Genomic DNA, 19285 nt, shown 5'->3' with positions numbered 1-19285 from the left:
GCTAAGGCACCTGGGCCTTTTTCTCCTTGTTTTTGTTACCCAACCAACATGTAACTCTTGAGGAGACCAAATTCATGCAAGTGACACCAAGGCCAGACATGTCAGAACGGCAAATTTAGCAAGTGCCATGGCATCATTGGCACATTTCAGCTGTGGCAGCCAGGCCTGCTCTTTTGAAGTTACTTTTGCCATCTACAAAGATTAACCCTTGGGAAGTCACAAGCCATGGAAGCAACCTTGAGGCCTGGCATGTCAGGAGATAAACAAGCCATTGCCATGGCATAGTTGGCACAGTTCCGCCATGGTCCTGGGGCCTGGTTTTCCTTTTTTTATTACCTACAAAAACAATTAACCCCTGAGGAAACACAATCCGTGGAAGTGACACGGAGGCCTGACATTTTAGGAGGTAGGCAAGCTGATGCCATGTCATAATTGGCACAGTACCTGGACTGGTTCCCCTTGTTTTTTTGTCAGTTTACAAATGATTAACCCTTAGGGAGACAAAATCGATGGAAGTGACACTGAGGCCTGACAAGGCAGGAGGTAAACGAGCTGATGCCATGACATGACTGGCACAGTTTAGCCATGGCACCCAGGCCTGGTTCTCTGAAGTGTCTTTGGTCACCTACAAAAAAATCCCTTGAGGAGACCCAATCCATGGAAGTTACCCCAAGGCCTGGCATGTCAGAAGGCAGACAAAGCCAAAGCTATGGCATGACTGGTACAGTTTAGCCATGACACTGGGGTCTGGTTAAATGTCATTAGTCACCTACAATAATAAACCCTTGAGGAGAAACCATCAATAGAAGTGACACCAAGGCCTGGCATGTCAGAAGGCAGACAAGCTAGTGCCATGGTATGCCTGGCACAGTTCAGCCAAGGCACTTGGACCCTTTTCTCCTTGTTTTTTGTTACCCTACCAACATGTAACTCTTGAGGAGACCAAATCCACGGAAGTGACACCAAGGTCTGGCATGTCAGAAGGCAGACAAGCTAGTGCCATGGTATGCCTGGCACAGTTCAGCCAAGGCACTTGGGCCCCTTTCTCCTTGTTCTTTGTTACCCAACCAACATGTAACTCTTAAGGTGACCAAATCCATGGAAGTGACACCAATGCCTGGCATGTCAGAACAGCAAATCAACAAGTGCCATGGCATCATTGGCACATTTCAGCTGTGGCACCCAGACCTGGCTCGTTTGAGCCTACTTTTGCCACCTACAAAGATTAACCCTTGGGAAGTCACAATCCATGGAAGCAACCTTGAGGCCTGGCCAGGGCCGGTGCTACCACTAGGCAAACTAGGCAGCCACCTAGGGCGCTCTGCTGCCTAGGGCGCCCGGCCACTGGTTTTCCTACTCTCTTCTCTCTGCAGCAAGAAACTAAGTCTCAGCATCAGCAGGCAGCCGCCGCTCAGTTTTCACATAGTGTCAGAGGCGCGGCGGAGGCGGAGGACTGTGTCTGTGTCCTGACTCCCGAATGAATGGAAGCAAGCAAACATTCATTGATGGGCACTGGTGAGGCTGCATTTGATGGGTGCTTCATTAAAAAGGTGGGGTTTACATGGGCAGGGAAAAGGGGTGGAGCTTGCTAGGGGGAGGTTTTGCCTAAGGTGTCAAAAAAAACTTGCACCAACCCTGGGCCTGGCATGTCAGGAGGTAAACAAGCCATTGCCATGGCATAGTTGACACAGTTCCGCCATGGTCCTGGGGCCTGGTTTTCCTTTTTTTGTCACTTACAAACAATTAACCCCTGAGGAAACACAATCCGTGGAAGTGACACAGAGGTCTGGCATTTTAGGAGGTAGACATGCTGATGCCATGTCATGATTGGCACAGTTCCGCCACAGCACCTGGACTGGTTCTCCTTGTTTTTTGTCACTTTACAAATGATTAACCCTTAGGGAGACACAATTGATTGAAGTGACACTGAGGCCTGGCAAGACAGGAGGTAAACGAGCTGATGCCATGGCAGGACTGGCATAGTTTAGCTATGGCACCCAGGCCTGGTTCTCTGAGGTGTCTTTGGTAACCTACAAAAAAAAAACCTTTGTGGAGACACAATACATGGAAGTAAACCCAATGCCTTGCATGTCAGAAGACAGACAAGTCAGTGCCATGGCACGACTGGCACAGTTCAGCCACAACACCCCCAACTAGTTAAAAATGAAAACAAAAGTGGGGTTGGTAGAGCCACCAATCCCACTTTTGTTTTAATTTTTCACTATAGCCCCTTGTGGGGGTCTATCAGGGGAGGCTGCAACCGTAGTTGTATCCTAAGCGCGCGGAGCCCTTACTATTTTTCTACCCCCACCTAGTTTGTTATGTTAAGAGTTGTTGGCGAAGGCACAATACAAGGAAGTGGCACCAAAACCTGGCATGTCAGAAGGCAGACAAGCCAATGCCATGGCAAGGTTCAGCCAGAGACCCCCTTGGCTCTCTGATAAGTCTTTGGTTACCCTATAAATGATTAACATTGGGGTGAAGTAATCCATGGAATGACACTGGGACCTGGCATGTTGGGGGGTAAACAAGCTGATTTCATGGCATGATTGGCACAGTTCAGCCATGGGACTTGGGCCTGGTTCTCTGAGATGTCTTTTGTCACCCTACAAACATTATAACTTGACCAAATCCATGGAAGTGACAGCGAGGCCTGGCATGTTAGGAGGCAGAAAAGCCAATGCCACGGAATGATTGCCATGGTTCAGCCCCAGCACCCGGGCCAGGTTCTCCTTGTTTTTGTCACCCCCACAAACATTAACCCTTGAGGAGACACAATCCATGGAAGTGACACTGAGGCCTGGCATGTCAGGAGGTAGGCAAGCTGATGCCATGGCATGATTGGCAAAGTTCAGCCACAGCACCCAAGCCAGGTTCTCCTTGTTTTTGTCACCCTACAAACACTAACCCTTGAGGAGACACAATCCATGGAAGAGACACCGAGGCATGTCAGGAGGTAGACAAGCCAACGCTATGGCATGATTGGCACAGCTCAGCTATGGCACCTGGGTCTTCTTCTTGTTTTTGTCACCCGACAAACATTAACCCTTGGGGAGCCAATCCCTGGAAGTGACACCAAGGCTTGGCAGTTCAGGAGGTAAACAAGCTAAAGCCATGGCATGACTGGCACAGTTTAGCCATGGCACTGGGGCCTGGTTAAATGTCAATAGTCACCTACAATAATAAACCCTTGGGGAGACACAGGCCTGGCATGTCAGAAGGTGAGTGATTGGCACAGTTCAGCCACGACACCCCAACCTGGTTCTCTGAGAAGTCAGAGGAGATGTTGCGGAGACTCAATCCATGGAAGTGATACGGAGATCTGGCATGTCGGCAGGTAAACAAGCTGATGCCATCACATGACTGCCATCAAATCAGATACAGCCCCCGAGCCTGGTTACCTTTTTTTTTTATTTCACCCTACAAATGATTAACCCCTTAGGGAGTCACAATCCATTGAAGTGACTCTGAAGCCTACCTAGCCAGGAGGTGAAAAAGTCGATATCGTGGCATGACTGGCACAGTTCAACCATGGCACCCAGACCTGGTTCTGGTTTTTCCTCACCCTACAAATGATTAATCCTTGAGGAGACCCAATCCATGGAAGCGACATTGAGGCCTGGCATGTCAGAAGGCAGATAGCCGTGGCACCATTGGCACAGTTCAACAATGGCAACCCTGGCCTGGTTCTCCGAGATAGCTTTTTTCTCACCCTAGAATAATTTAAGCCCTAAGGAGACCCAATCTAAGGAAGTGGCACCAAGGCCTGGCATGTCAGAAGGTAGACAGGCTGGCTCAGTTCAGCTACGGCACACGGCTTAGTTCTCCTTTTTTTGTCACCCTCCAATCATTTAACCCTTGAGGAGACCCAATCCATGGAAGTTACCCCAAGGCCTGGCATGTTGGGAGGTAAACAAGCTGATGTCATGGCATGACTGGCACAGTTCAACTCTGGCACCCGGGCCTGGTTCTGGCTTTTCCTCACCCTACAAATGATTGACCCTTGGGGAAACAATCCATGAAAGAAACTTTGGGGCCTGGCATGTCAGAAGGCACCATTGGCCTAGTTCAGCCATGGCAACCCTGGCCCGTTTCTCCGAGATATTTTTTCTCACCCTACAATCATTTAACCCTTGAGGAGACCCAATCCATGGAATTTACCCTAAGGTCTGGCATGTTGGGAGGTAAACAAGCTAATGTCATGACATGACTGGCACAGTTCAACTATGGCACCCGGACCTGGTTCTGGTTTTTCCTCCCCCTACAAATGACTGATCCTTGGGGAGACCCAATCTATGGAAGTGGCACCAAGGCCTGACATCATGTCAGAAGGCAGACAAGCTGGCTCTATGGCATGACACTGGCACAGTTCAGCTACAGCACCCGGCCTGGTTCGCCTTTTTTTTTGTCAGCCTACAATCATTTAAACCCTTGAGGAGAACCAATCCATGGAAGTGACACAAAGGCCTGGCATGTCAGAAGGCAGACAAAGCCAAAGCTATGGCATGACTGGTACAGTTTAGCCATGACACCGGGGTCTGGTTAAATGTCATTAGTCACCTACAATAATAAACCCTTGGGGAGAAACAATCAATAGAAGTGACACCGAGGCCTGGCATGTCAGAAGGCAGACAAGCCAGTGCCATGGTATGCCTGGCACAGTTCAGCCATGGTAACCTTGACCTGGTCCTCCCAGATATCTTTTCTCACCGTTCAAACATTTAACCCATGAAGAGCCCCAATCCATGGAAGTTACCCCAAGGCCTGGCATGTCAGAAGACAGACAAGCTGGCTCTATGGCATAACTGGCACAGTTCAGCTACGGGACACCCGGCCTGGTTTTCCTTTTTTTTTTGTCACCCTACAAATCATTTAGCCCTTGAGGAGACCCAAACAATGGAAGTTACCCCAAGGCCTGGCATGTCAGAAGACAGACAAGCTGGCTCTATGGCATGACATTGGCACAGTTCAGCTACGGCACCCGGCCTGGTTCTCCTTGTTTTTTTTTTTTGTTTTGTTTTTGTCAGCCTACAATCATTTAAACCCTTGAGGAGACCCAATCCATGGAAGTGACACCAAGGCCTGGCATGTCAGAAGACAGACAAGCTGGCTCTGTGGCATGACTGGCACAGTTCAGCTACGGGACACCCGGCCTGGTTTTCCTTGTTTTTTTTGTCAGCCTACAATCATTTATCCCTTGAGGAGATCCAATCCATGGAAGTTACCCCAAGGCCTGGCATGTCAGAAGGCAGACAAAGCCAAAGCTATGGCATGACTGGTACAGTTTAGCCATGGCACTGGGGTCTGGTTAAATGTCATTAGTCACCTACAATAATAAACCCTTGGGGAGAAACAATCAATAGAAGTGACACCGAGGCCTGGCATGACAGAAGGCAGACAAGCCAGTGCCATGGTATGCCTGGCACAGTTCAGCCATGGCAACCTCGGCCTGGTCCTCCAAGATATCTTTTCTCACCGTTCAAATGTTTAACCCATGGAAGTGACACCAAGGCCTGGCATGTCAGAAGGCAGACAAGCTGGCACCGTGGCATCACCGGCCCCATCCAGGTGCGCAGCAGCCTACGCCACCCGATCTGCAGATCCCGCTAAACCCGTGTCACGACCTCTGGATCCCGAATCACTCCTAATCTCCGCTGATCCCTTGTCCTTCTCCAAACACGGTGGCGTTATCCATGCCATGCTGCCAGCCAACCCCCCCATCCCCTCCATCCCCCCCATCCCCATCCTCCTCACCTGTCCCAGCCTGCATGGCCCTGACGTCTTTCTCCGGATCCTCTTTCCTGGAATCCCCCGGCATGGTCTCCTCTGTTCCTAGCGATGGCGTGCCCTTCTCTCCGGGGGGAAGGGAGGGGGATGGATGTGTGGATGTGTAGAGGCTTAGTGCTGTCTCTGCATCCCTCCTGTACAAGGAGACTCTTCAGGAGGAGGCTGCGCACTGGCTGCTGGGAATTAGTGCAGCTCCACTGGCTGATAAGGAGCAGCGTTGCTCGTGATGCTCAGTCATCCTGCGTGATGTCAGCACAAGGATGCTGCTGCTGTTTTTTCCTCCCATGCAGAAGGGGCAGGGTGTGCGCAGCCACTGCAGAGGAGGCAGGTGGAAGGAAAGGACCCCCCATGTGTCTCTTCCCAGCCTGTGTCACCCCCCCCACCCCCCACCATCGCTCCATTGTGTCCTTGCATCAGATCGCCTCCCATTATTCATCGCCATTAACCCTTCGCTCACACGAGTGACGAACGAGCCAAACCCGCTCATCACTGAGCACCCGAGGGAAGAGAGAGGAAGCGACACAATGTATCACCGCCAGAGACAATGTATCGTATTTATCAATCATCGCCAGAAACAATGTATCATCGTATTTATCAATCATCACCAGAAACAATGTATCATTGTATTTATCGATCATCACCGGAAACAATGTATCATTGTATTTATCAATCATCACCGGAAACAATGTATCATTGTATTTATCAATCATCACCGGAAACAATGTATCATTGTATTTATCAATCATCACCGGAAACAATGTATCATTGTATTTATCAATCATCACCGGAAACAATGTATCATTGTATTTATCAATCATCACCGGAAACAATGTATCATTGTATTTATCAATCATCACCGGAAACAATGTATCATTGTATTTATCAATCATCGCCAGAAACAATGTATCATTGTATTTATCAATCATCTCCAGAAACAATGTATCATTGTATTTATCAATCATCACCAGAAACAATGTATCATTGTATTTATCAATCATCACCAGAAACAATGTATCATTGTATTTATCAATCATCGCCAGAAACAATGTATCATTGTATTTATCAATCATCATCAGAAACAATGTATCATTGTATTTATCAATCATCGCCAGAAACAATGTATCATTGTATTTATCAATCATCATCAGAAACAATGTATCATTGTATTTATCAATCATCATCAGAAACAATGTATCATTGTATTTATCAATCATCATCAGAAACAATGTATCATTGTATTTATCAATCATCACCAGAGACAACGTATCATATTTATCAATCATCACCAGAAACAATGTATCATTGTATTTATCAATCATCACCTGAAACAATGTATCATTGTATTTATCAATCATCTCCAGAAACAATGTATCATTGTATTTATCAATCATCGCCAGAAACAATGTATCATTGTATTTATCAATCATCATCAGAAACAATGTATCATTGTATTTATCAATCATCACCAGAGACAACGTATCATATTTATCAATCATCACCAGAAACAATGTATCATTGTATTTATCAATCATCACCTGAAACAATGTATCATTGTATTTATCAATCATCTCCAGAAACAATGTATCATTGTATTTATCAATCATCGCCAAAAACAATGTATCATTGTATTTATCAATCATCGCCAGAAACAATGTATCATCGTATTTATCAATCATCTCCAGAAACAATGTATCATTGTATTTATCAATCATCACCTGAAACAATGTATCATTGTATTTATCAATCATCGCCAGAAACAATGTATCATTGTATTTATCAATCATCGCCAGAAACAATGTATCATCGTATTTATCAATCATCTCCAGAAACAATGTATCATTGTATTTATCAATCATCTCCAGAAACAATGTATCATTGTATTTATCAATCATCACCAGAAACAATGTATCATTGTATTTATCAATCATCGCCAAAAACAATGTATCATTGTATTTATCAATCATCGCCAGAAACAATGTATCATTGTATTTATCAATCATCGCCAGAAACAATGTATCATTGTATTTATCAATCATCGCCAAAAACAATGTATCATTGTATTTATCAATCATCGCCAGAAACAATGTATCATTGTATTTATCAATCATCGCCAAAAACAATGTATCATCGTATTTATCAATCATCTCCAGAAACAATGTATCATTGTATTTATCAATCATCTCCAGAAACAATGTATCATTGTATTTATCAATCATCTCCAGAAACAATGTATCATTGTATTTATCAATCATCACCAGAAACAATGTATCATTGTATTTATCAATCATCGCCAAAAACAATGTATCATTGTATTTATCAATCATCGCCAGAAACAATGTATCATTGTATTTATCAATCATCGCCAGAAACAATGTATCATTGTATTTATCAATCATCGCCAGAAACAATGTATCATTGTATTTATCAATCATCGCCAGAAACAATGTATCATTGTATTTATCAATCATCGCCAGAAACAATGTATCATTGTATGTATCAATCATCGCCAGAGACAATGTATCATTGTATTTATCAATCATCGCCAAAAACAATGTATCATTGTATTTATCAATCATCGCCAGAGACAATGTATCATTGTATTTATCAATCATCGCCAAAAACAATGTATCATTGTATTTATCAATCATCGCCAGAGACAATGTATCATTGTATTTATCAATCATCGCCAGAAACAATGTATCATTGTATTTATCAATCATCGCCAGAAACAATGTATCATTGTATTTATCAATCATCGCCAGAAACAATGTATCATTGTATGTATCAATGTCTCATCACCAGAAACAATGTATCATTGTATTTATCAATCATCGCCAGAGACAATGTATCATTGTATTTATCAATCATCGCCAAAAACAATGTATCATTGTATTTATCAATCATCATCAGAAACAATGTATCATTGTATTTATCAATCATCACCAGAAACAATGTATCATTGTATTTATCAATCATCACCAGAAACAATGTATCATTGTATTTATCAATCATCACCAGAAACAATGTATCATTGTATTTATCAATCATCACCAGAAACAATGTATCATTGTATTTATCAATCATCACCAGAGACAATGTATCATTGTATTTATCAATCATCACCAGAGACAATGTATCATTGTATTTATCAATCATCACCAGAGACAATGTATCATTGTATTTATCAATCATCACCAGAAACAATGTATCATTGTATTTATCAATCATCACCAGAAACAATGTATCATTGTATTTATCAATCATCACCAGAAACAATGTATCATTGTATTTATCAATCATCGCCAAAAACAATGTATCATTGTATTTATCAATCATCACCAGAGACAATGTATCATTGTATTTATCAATCATCATCAGAAACAATGTATCATTGTATTTATCAATCATCATCAGAAACAATGTATCATTGTATTTATCAATCATCGCCAAAAACAATGTATCATTGTATTTATCAATCATCACCAGAGACAATGTATCATTGTATTTATCAATCATCATCAGAAACAATGTATCATTGTATTTATCAATCATCATCAGAAACAATGTATCATTGTATTTATCAATCATCACCAAAAACAATGTATAATTGTATTTATCAATCATCACCAGAAACAATGTATCATTGTATTTATCAATCATCACCAAAAACAATGTATCATTGTATTTATCAATCATCATCAGAAACAATGTATCAGTGTATTTATCAATCATCACCAGAGACAATGTATCATTGTATTTAGAAACAATGTATCATTGTATGTATCAATGTCTCATCGCCAGAAACAATGTATCATTGTATTTATCAATCATCGCCAGAAACAATGTATCATTGTATTTATCAATCATCGCCAGAAACAATGTATCATTGTATGTATCAATCATCGCCAGAGACAATGTATCATTGTATTTATCAATCATCACCAGAGACAATGTATCATTGTATGTATCAATCATCACCAGAGACAATGTATCATTGTATTTATCAATCATCACCAGAGACAATGTATCATTGTATGTATCAATCATCACCAGAGACAATGTATCATTGTATTTATCAATCATTATCAGAAACAATGTATCATTGTATTTATCAATCATCACCAGAAACAATGTATCATTGTATTTATCAATCATCACCAGAAACAATGTATCATTGTATGTATCAATCATCACCAGAGACAATGTATCATTGTATTTATCAATCATTATCAGAAACAATGTATCATTGTATTTATCAATCATCATCAGAAACAATGTATCATTGTATTTATCAATCATCACCAGAAACAATGTATCATTGTATTTATCAATCATCATCAGAAACAATGTATCATTGTATTTATCAATCATCACCAGAGACGATGTATCATTGTATTTAGAAACAATGTATCATTGTATGTATCAATGTCTCATCGCCAGAAACAATGTATCATTGTATTTATCAATCATCGCCAGAAACAATGTATCATTGTATTTATCAATCATCGCCAGAAACAATGTATCATTGTATTTATCAATCATCACCAGAAACAATGTATCATTGTATTTATCAATCATCACCAGAGACAATGTATCATTGAGAGGAAAGAACAATGGAACAATTTCTGGAAGATCCAATAAAAAAAAAAACCTCTTCTTTAAAAAATTGTACCCCCGACCCCCCCCCCCCCCCGAGAGGTAAATATGAGCGCCGGGATTGAGGCTGACACTCCAGTCACACCTGAGCGTTTCGCAAACGCACGCAAAAATTTGTGTACGTTTACAAAACGTGGAGAAAAATACGCGTCACGCTTGTGGTGTCTTTCATTAGCATTCCGTACGTGGCGAGCAGGCGTGCGTTTTTTCCGTGTGTTTAAATGCTCGACAAAGGCAGCAAAATGTGCGGTAAAATAAAAAGTGCGACGCTCGGGATCTGAGGCCGACCCTCCATTTACACTTGAGCATTTTCGCGAATGTGCGCAAAATTTGTGCGGGTTTACAAAACGCACGGGGGGGGGGGGGGGGGAATGCGTGTTGCACTTGCAGTGCTTTTCATTGTTAACAGCATCCCATACGCAGCATGGGATGCTTTTCCATGCGTTTTTTTCCATGCGTTTTTTTCCATGCGTTTCAATGTTCGACAAAGGCAGCAAAATGCGCGGTAAAATAAAAAGTGCAACACTCGCGATCTGAGGCCGACTCTCCATTTACATCTGATCGTTATTGCAAAATTTGTGCAGGTTTACGAAACGCGTGCGGGTGCGGGGGGGGGGAATTGGTGTCGCGCTTGCAGTGCTTTTCATTGTTATTAGCATCCCATACGCAGCGAGCAAATGTGCGTTTTTTCCATGCGTTTAAATGTTTGACAAAGGCAGCAAAATGTGCGGTAAAATAAAAAGCGCGACACTTGGGAACTGAGGCTGACTTTCCATTTACACCTGAGCATTTTCGTGAACGTGCGCAAAATGTGTCCATTTACATCTGATCGTTATTGCAAAATTTGTGCATGTTTATGAAACGCGGGGGGGGGGGGGGAGGGGAGAATGCGTGTCGCACTTGCAGTGCTTTTCATTGTTAATAGCATCCCATACGCAGCGAGCAGGCATGCGTTTTTCTGTGCGTTTTAATTTTCGACAAGGGCAGCAAAATGACTCCCCATTCATGTCTGAGTGCTTTGCGTATGCTTGTGAAATTTGTGCACATTTATGAAACGTGGGAAAGATGCGTGCCGCGCTTGCGGCGCCCTCCATTGTTATTAACATTCCATACGATTTTTAGGGGAGCCCCATCCAAATTTTTTTAAGGGGTCCCTTATTAGCATCTATGTCAGACCCCCACCAAGGATAGGGGTCTGGTATGGAATTTGAGGGGGACCGCATGCCAGTTTTCTTGCATGGGGTCCCCCTTGGTATCCATACTGGACCCCCACCAAGGATAATGGTCTGGTATGGAATTAGACGGGGGCCTCATGGCGTTTTTTTTTCTTTTGCATGGGGTCCCCCTTGGTATCCATATTAGACCCCCACCAAGGATAAGGGTCTGGTATGGAATTTGAGGAGGACCTCATGGCGTTATTTTTTATTTTTTTGCATGGGGTTCCCCTTGGTATTCATACTAGACCCCCACCAAAGATAAGGGTCTGGTATAGAATTTGAGGGGGGCCCTATGCCAGTATTCTTGCATGGGGTCCCCCTTGATATCCATACCAGACCCTCATCAAAGATAATGGTCTGGTATGCATTTTTAGGGGAGCCCCATCCATATTTTTTTTAGGGGTCTTTATTAGCATCTGTGTCAGACCCCCACCAAGGATAAGGGCCTGGTATGGAATTTGAGGGGGACCTCATGCCAGTTTTATTGCATGGGGCCTCCCTTGGTATCCATACTAGACCCTCAACAAGGATAATGGTCTGGTATGGAATTTGAGGGGGACCTCATGCCAGTTTTCTTGCATGGGGTCCCCCTTGGTATCCATACTAGACCCCCAACAAGGATAAGGGTCTGGTATGGAATTTGAGGCGGACCTCATGCCAGTTTTCTTGCATGGGGTCCCCCTTGGTATCCATACTAGACCCCCACAAAGGATAAGGGTCTGGTATGGAATTTGAGGGGGAGCTCATGCCAGTTTTCTTGCATGGGGTCCCCCTTGATATACATACCAGAACATCATCAAGGATAGTGGTCTGGTATGCATTTTTAGGGGGGCCTCATCCAGATTTTTTAAGGGGTCTCTTATTAGCATCTATGTCAGACCCCCAACAAGGATAAGGGTCTGGTATGGAATTTGAGGGGGGCCTCATGCTAGTTTTCTTGCATGGGGTCCCCCTTGATATCCATACCAGACCCTCATCAAGGATAATGGTCTGGTATGCATTTTTAGGGGAGCCCCATACAGATTTTTTTAAGGGGTCTTTATTACCATCTGCGTCAGACCCCCACCAAGGATAATGGTCTGGTATGGAATTTGATGGAGGGGTCGTGGTGTTTTTTTTTTTTTTTTGCATGGGGTCCCCCTTGGTATCCATACTAGACCCTCACCAAGGATAAGGGTCTGGTATGGAATTTGAGGGGGAGCTCATGCCAGTTTTCTTGCAAGGGGTCCCCCTTGATATCCATACCAGACACTCTTCAAGGATAATGGTTTGGTATGTATTTTTAAGGGAGCCCCATTCAGATTTTTTTTAAGGGGTCCCTTATTAGCATCTATGTCAGACCTCAACCAAGGATACGGGTCTGGTATGGAATTTGAGGGGGACCTCATGCCAGTTTTCTTGCATGGGGTCCCCCTGATATCCTTACCGGACCCTCATCAAGGATAATGGTCTGGTATGCATTTTTAGGGGAGCCCCATGCAGATTTTTTTTAAGGGGTCCCTTATTAGCATCTATGTCAGACCTCAACCAAGGATAAGGGTCTGGTATGGAATTTGAGGGGGACCTCATGCCAGTTTTCTCACATGGGGTCCCCCTTGATATCCATACTAGACCCCCACCAAGGATAAAGGTCTGTTATAGAATTTGTGGGGGACCTCATGCCAGTTTTCTGGCATGGGGTCCCCCTTGATCTCCATACCAGACCCTCATCAAGGAAATGGTCTGGTATGTACTTTTAGAGGGAACTCCACATTTTTTTTTTGTGAGGTCCCCCGACTACCACCCATACCTGACACAATGTAACATTTCATCCCTATAGAAGGGGAGACAAAAAATGTTACAATTTGTTGATGATCCAATACAATACTCTCCAATCTGAGACTGCTCCGCTCATCTCTCTGTCACTCCGCTCTCTCCTCCTATCAACGCAGTGATGAGCTCATCGCTGTGCTGATAGGAGGAGAGAGCGGAGTGATGGAGAGATGAGTTCCGCACTGTGCTGATAGGAGGAGAGAGCGGAGATACGCCGATAATACTTATTGACAATGATCGCTGGCTCCCTCTAGTGTAAATGTCGCGCTCCTCTCCGCTGTGAAGCCGGACTTTTCTGCTACCACCTGAACGTTGGAGACCAACAGAGCCATCCAAGCTCCTAACAGAGTGCAGTAATAAGCGATCGCCACAGATTGATGATGTCAGTCACTATAATCCAACTTTATTCCATGGAACAAGCACAATCGCCACAATATCAGCCCCAGCCCTAGGACCTCCAGCTGACGCGTTTCACCCAATACAGCTTACTCAAAGATTTTGAAGGGCCTGGAGGGCTCCATTTAGTGGCCATAATGTGGAATTCTCTTAAACCACTAATTTTTTTTGTTATGAATGAATAACATTCGACCTGTAGAGGGGAAAAAGCCAGAGAACATTACATTTTTCCTAATTTACACCGAACAATAGACCAGCAGTTTCAATGGACAAATACCTATGCAGATTTTTGCATGTATATATATATATATATATATATATATATATATATATATATATATATATATACACAGTGTCTTGAAAAAGTATTCATACCCCTTGAAATTTTCCACATTTTGTCATGTTATAGCCAAAAATGTAAATTAATTTTTTGGGGATTTTATATGATGGACCAACACAAAGCGGCTCATAATTGTGAAGTGGAAGGAAAATGATAAATGATACAAATAAATATGTGAAAAGTGTATGTGTGTGTGTGTGTGGGTGTGTGGGGGGGGGGTTGATACCCCTAACTAAAATCTAGAGGAACCAATTGCCTTCAGAAGTCACCTAATTAGTAAATAGAGTCCACCTGTGTGTCATTTAATCTCAGTATAAATACAGCTGTTCCGTGAAGCCCTCAGAGGTTTGTTAGAGAACCTTAGTGAACAAACAGCATCATGAAGGCCAAGGGACACACCAGACACGTCAGGGATAAAGTTGTGGAGAAGTATAAAGCAGGGTTGGGTTATAAACAAATCTCCCAAGCTTTGACCATCTCACGGCGCTCTGTTCAATCCATCATCGGAAAATGGAAAGAGTATGGGCACAACTGCAAACCTACCAAGACATGGCCGTCCACCTAAACTGACCGGGCCGGGCAAGGAGAGCATTCATCAGAGAAGAGCCAAGAGGTCCATGGTGACTATGGAGGAGCTGCAGAGATCCACAGCTCAGGGGGGAGAATCTGTCCACAGGACAACTATTAGTCGTCTCTCCACAAATCTGCCCTTTATGGAAGAGTGACAAGAAGAAAGACATTGGAGGAAGAAAGTCATAAGAAGTCCTGTTTGTAGTTTGTGAGAAGCCATGTGGGGGAGGGGGCAGCAAACATGTGGAAGAAGGTGATCTGGTCAGAGGAGACCAAAATTCTACTTTATGGCCTAAAAGCAAAACTCTATGTGTGGGGAAAACTAACACTGCCCATCCCCCTGAACACACCATCCCCACCGTGAGACATGGTGGTGGCAGCATCATGTGGTGGGGATGGTTTTCTTCAGCAGGGACAGGGAAGCTGGTCAGAGTTGATGGGAAGATGGATGGAGACAAATACAGGACAATCTTAGAAGAAAACCTGTTAGAGTCGGCAAAAGACTTGAGACCGGGGCGGAGGTTCCCCTTCCAGCAGGACAACGACCCGAAACATCCAGCCAGAGCTACAATGGAATGGTTTACATCAAAGCATATTCATGTGTTAGAATGGCCCAGTCACAGTCCAGACCTAAATCACATCGAGAATCTGTGGCAAGACTTGAAAATTGCTGATCACAGACGCTCTCCATCCAATCTGACAGAGCTTGAGATATTCTACAAAGAAGAAGAATGGGCAGAAATGTCCTCTCTAGATGGGCAAAGCTGGTAGAGACACCCCCAAAAAGACTTGTAGAGAAAGGGGGTTCTACAAAGTATTGACTCTGGGGGGCGCCATACAAATGCCCCTCCCCCCACACTTTTCACATATTTATTTGTATCATTTATCATTTTCCTTCCACTTCACAATTATGTGACACTTTGTGTTGGTCCATCACATAAAATCCCAATAAAATACATTTACGTTTTTGGTTGTAACATGAGAACATGTGGAGAATTTCAAGGGGTATGAATACTTTTTCAAGGCACGGTATACCCCCCCCCCCCCCTTACCCAATTCAGAGCTCAGATCTGGCTGGTTTCGTTCTCCATGACCTCTACTTTGGCTCTTTTCACACTTGTGAGACAATAAAGTCGCTCGGCTTGCTTTACAGTGCGACTTTTGGTGCAACTTTGATCTTGACGTTACGTTCTCAGACCTTGCTTTGTGCTCTGGTGGGCGGTCTCCGCTCTAATTCATTCTAAACACGTTCTATCGGGTGGAGGTCGGAACAGGCAATGCAAGTTCCTCCGCCCCCAATCTCGCTCATCCATGTCTTTATAGACCTTGCTTTGTGCACTGGTGGGCAGTCATGTTGGAACAGGAAGGGGCCGTCCCCCAAACTGTAACCGGAAAGTTGGGAGCATGAAATTGTCCAAAATGTCTTGGTATGCTGACGCCTTAAGAGTTCCCTTCACTGGAACTAAGGGGGCAAACCCAACCCCTGAGGAGCCAAGCCCAACCCCTGAGGAGCCAAGCCCAACCCCTGAGGCGCCAAGCCCAACCCCTGAGGAGCCAAGCCCAACCCCTGAGGCGCTAAGCCCAACCCCCGAGGAACCAAGCCCAATCCCTGAGGAGCCAAGTCCAACCACTGAGGAACCAAGCCCAACCCCTAAGACGCCAAGCCCAACCCCTGAGCAACCAAGCCCAACCCCTGAGGCACCAAGCCCAACCCCTGAGGAGCCAAGCCCAACCCCTGAGGAACCAAGCCCAACCCCTGAGGAACCAAGCCCAACCCCTGAGGAGCCAAGCCCAACCCATGAAAAACAACCCCCCCCACACCATAATCCCCCCTCCACCAAATGGTTTGGACCAGTGCACAAAGCAAAGTCCATAAAGACGTGCATGAGAGAGTTTGGGTTGGAGGAACTTGACTGACCTCAACCCGATAGAACACCTTTAGGATACTGCAAGCCAGGCCTTCTCATCCAACATCAGTGCCTGACCTCACAAATGCTCTTCTGGAAGAATGGTCAAACATTCCCATAGACACACTCCGAAACCTTGTGGACGGCCTTCCCAGAAGAGATGAAGCTGTTATAGCTGCAAAGGGGGGGGGGGGGGGGCAACTCAATATTGAACCCTCCGGACTAAGACTGGGGGGCCATTAAAATTCATGTGCGTGTAAAGGCAGGTGTCCCAATACTTTTGGTAATACAGTATATATATATATATATACACGTTATGCATTGTATATACGGCGTTGGGTGGCTTTTCCTTGGTGTTGCTCCCATGAGTTGGTTATTTTTATCCTCGGTGAGATAACGCAGACCTCGGAATAGAAGAACACTCATGGGTTTCCGGTGATGCAACACGCAGAAATGACGGCGCGCGGTGACACGGAGCTCAGGGTGGGAAGATATAAACATCGTACATGTATCCTAATAGATTGTAAGCTCTTATGAGCAAGGCCCCCCCCTCTCCTAACCCTCTTGTATTTTATTGTATTATTACTTTAAGACCTCAGAGTCGCTGAATGGAACGCGTCAAGTCGGAGCGCCTGATCGGCACGCTTTGTTCCCGGACTGAAGCCGGAGGATCAGCATGACACAGCCAGGCGATTAGCATTTCTAGCAGGAGAGGATGGCGTTGGTGGGCCCGGCTTCTCTCCGCTGACAGGATTCCTATGGGGGGGGGGGGGGGGGGCTCACTGCTGCAGACATGATCCCCGCCCCCAATCCTCACACGTCATAGAGGATGAATGGTAACAAAGGATAGAAATGATGAATGCATTGCTGGGATCTGCTGCCACCTGCTGGGCACATTTTGAATTTAGCTCTTAAAATAACAGTATCTAATCCTGCAAACACAAATGACAATGGATTTCTTTTTTCAGGCTTTTTTTTTTTATTATTGTCATCTGGTGACCCGGCCAGTGACACACTTCCCCCCCCCCTCCTATTCTCTATTACAGGGGTAAAAATCCCTTTCAGGGTGCCTTTTACATATGTGTCCCCATCAGAGTCCCCCCTTACATCTGTGTCCCCATCAGAGTCCCCCTTACATCAGTGTCCCCATCAGAGTCCCCCTTACATCAGTGTCCCCATCAGAGTCCCCCTTACATCTGTGTCCCCATCAGAGTCCCCCTTACATCAGCATCCTAACCAGAGCCCCCCCTTTAAATCTGTGTCCCCATCAGAGTCCCCCTTACATCAGCGTCCTAACCAGAGCCCCCCTTACATCTGTGTCCATTCATAGTCACCCCTTACATCAGGGTCACCATCATAGTCTCCTCTTACATCTGTGTCCTCATCAGAGTCCCCCATTACATCAGAGTCCCCATCTTAGTCTCCTCTTACATCTGTGTGCCCATCAGAGTCCCCCTTACATCCGTATCCTCATCAGAGTCCCCCTTACATCTCTGTGCCCATCAGATTCCCCCTTACATCTGTGTCCTCATCAGAGTCCCCCTTACATCTATGTTCCAGTCAGAGTCCCCCTTACATCAGGGTCCCAAATAGAGTCCCCCATTACATCAGGGTCTCCATCAGAGTCCCCCTTACATCTGTGTCCCCGTCATAGTCTCCTCTTACATCTGTGTCCCCATCATAGTCTCCTCTTACATCTGTGTCCTCATCAGAGTCCCCTTACACCTCTGTGCCCATCAGATTCCCCCTTACATCTGTGTCCTCATCAGAGTCCCCCTTACATCTATGTCTCAATCAGAGTCCCCCTTACATCAGGTTCCCAAATAGAGTCCCCGATTACATCAGGGTCTCCATCAGAGTCCCCCTTACATCTGTGTCCTCATCAGAGTCCCCCTTACATCTGTGTCCCCATCATAGTCTTATCTTACATCTGTGTCCCCATCAGAGTCCCCCTTACATCTGTGTCCTCATCAGAGTCCCCTTACATCTATGTCCCCATCAGAGTCCCCCTTACATCTATGTCCCCATCAGAGTCCCCCTTACATCTATGTCCCCATCAGATTCCCCCTTACATCTATGTCCCAATCAGAGCCCCCCTTACACCAGGATCCTAAATAGAGTCCCCCATTACATCAGGGTCCCCATCAGAGTCCCCCATTACATCTGTGTCCCCATCAGCACCTCTCCTTACTTCAGCCTCTGCTGACTCTAATCCTCAATCGGTGCACGGCGAGGATTTGCTGCTGTCTTTAGCTATTTGAGGGATAAAATCTTGTAGCTGGCTGGATGTGGCCCGCAGGCCATAGTTTGGAGACCCTTGCGCCATAATATAGAGGGAGGAGTTCTGTAGCCCACAGACATAGCTGGGAACAATGGGAACTGATAACATTCCGCACAGGATGTTATGAGCTCACACAATTTCTGGCAGGATCAACAGGTAATTTTGTGTAGCACTAACCCCCGAAGGAGCTGCTGGTTTGATTGGGCTTCCCGTTACCTTCTTTTCCTCAATTCACATCTAGGGGTGTCCCGTGGTAAACGGCCCAGTAACTCGAGAGACTGATGACAAATCCGCATAAAGGGATTTTATTTGCAAAACG

General features: G+C 44.8%; 1 protein-coding gene across 2 annotated transcripts in view; it reads right to left on the bottom strand.

The window, feature by feature from the left end:
* The window catches only part of LOC143997766 (uncharacterized), an 81125-nt gene extending 74990 nt beyond the window's left edge, over positions 1–6135 (bottom strand). The window contains exon 1 of one of the 2 annotated variants that reach the window (XM_077493556.1): positions 5755–6135. In XM_077493556.1, the coding sequence (XP_077349682.1) occupies positions 5755–5818 (64 nt within the window). In that variant the 5' untranslated portion in view covers positions 5819–6135. The remainder of the gene's footprint in view (positions 1–5754) is intronic. The other variant, XM_077493555.1, reaches the window with a different exon arrangement.
* Positions 6136–19285: the final 13150 nt, after the last annotated feature.

This window comes from Lithobates pipiens, unplaced genomic scaffold (genome assembly GCF_037356315.1).
Source record: "Lithobates pipiens isolate NorthernLeopardFrog02 unplaced genomic scaffold, aLitPip1_a1.2 Scaffold_19, whole genome shotgun sequence".
NCBI lineage: Eukaryota > Metazoa > Chordata > Amphibia > Anura > Ranidae > Lithobates > Lithobates pipiens.
The sequence above is the reverse complement of the archived record's forward strand: the minus strand, read 5'-3'. Positions and strand labels throughout refer to the sequence as shown.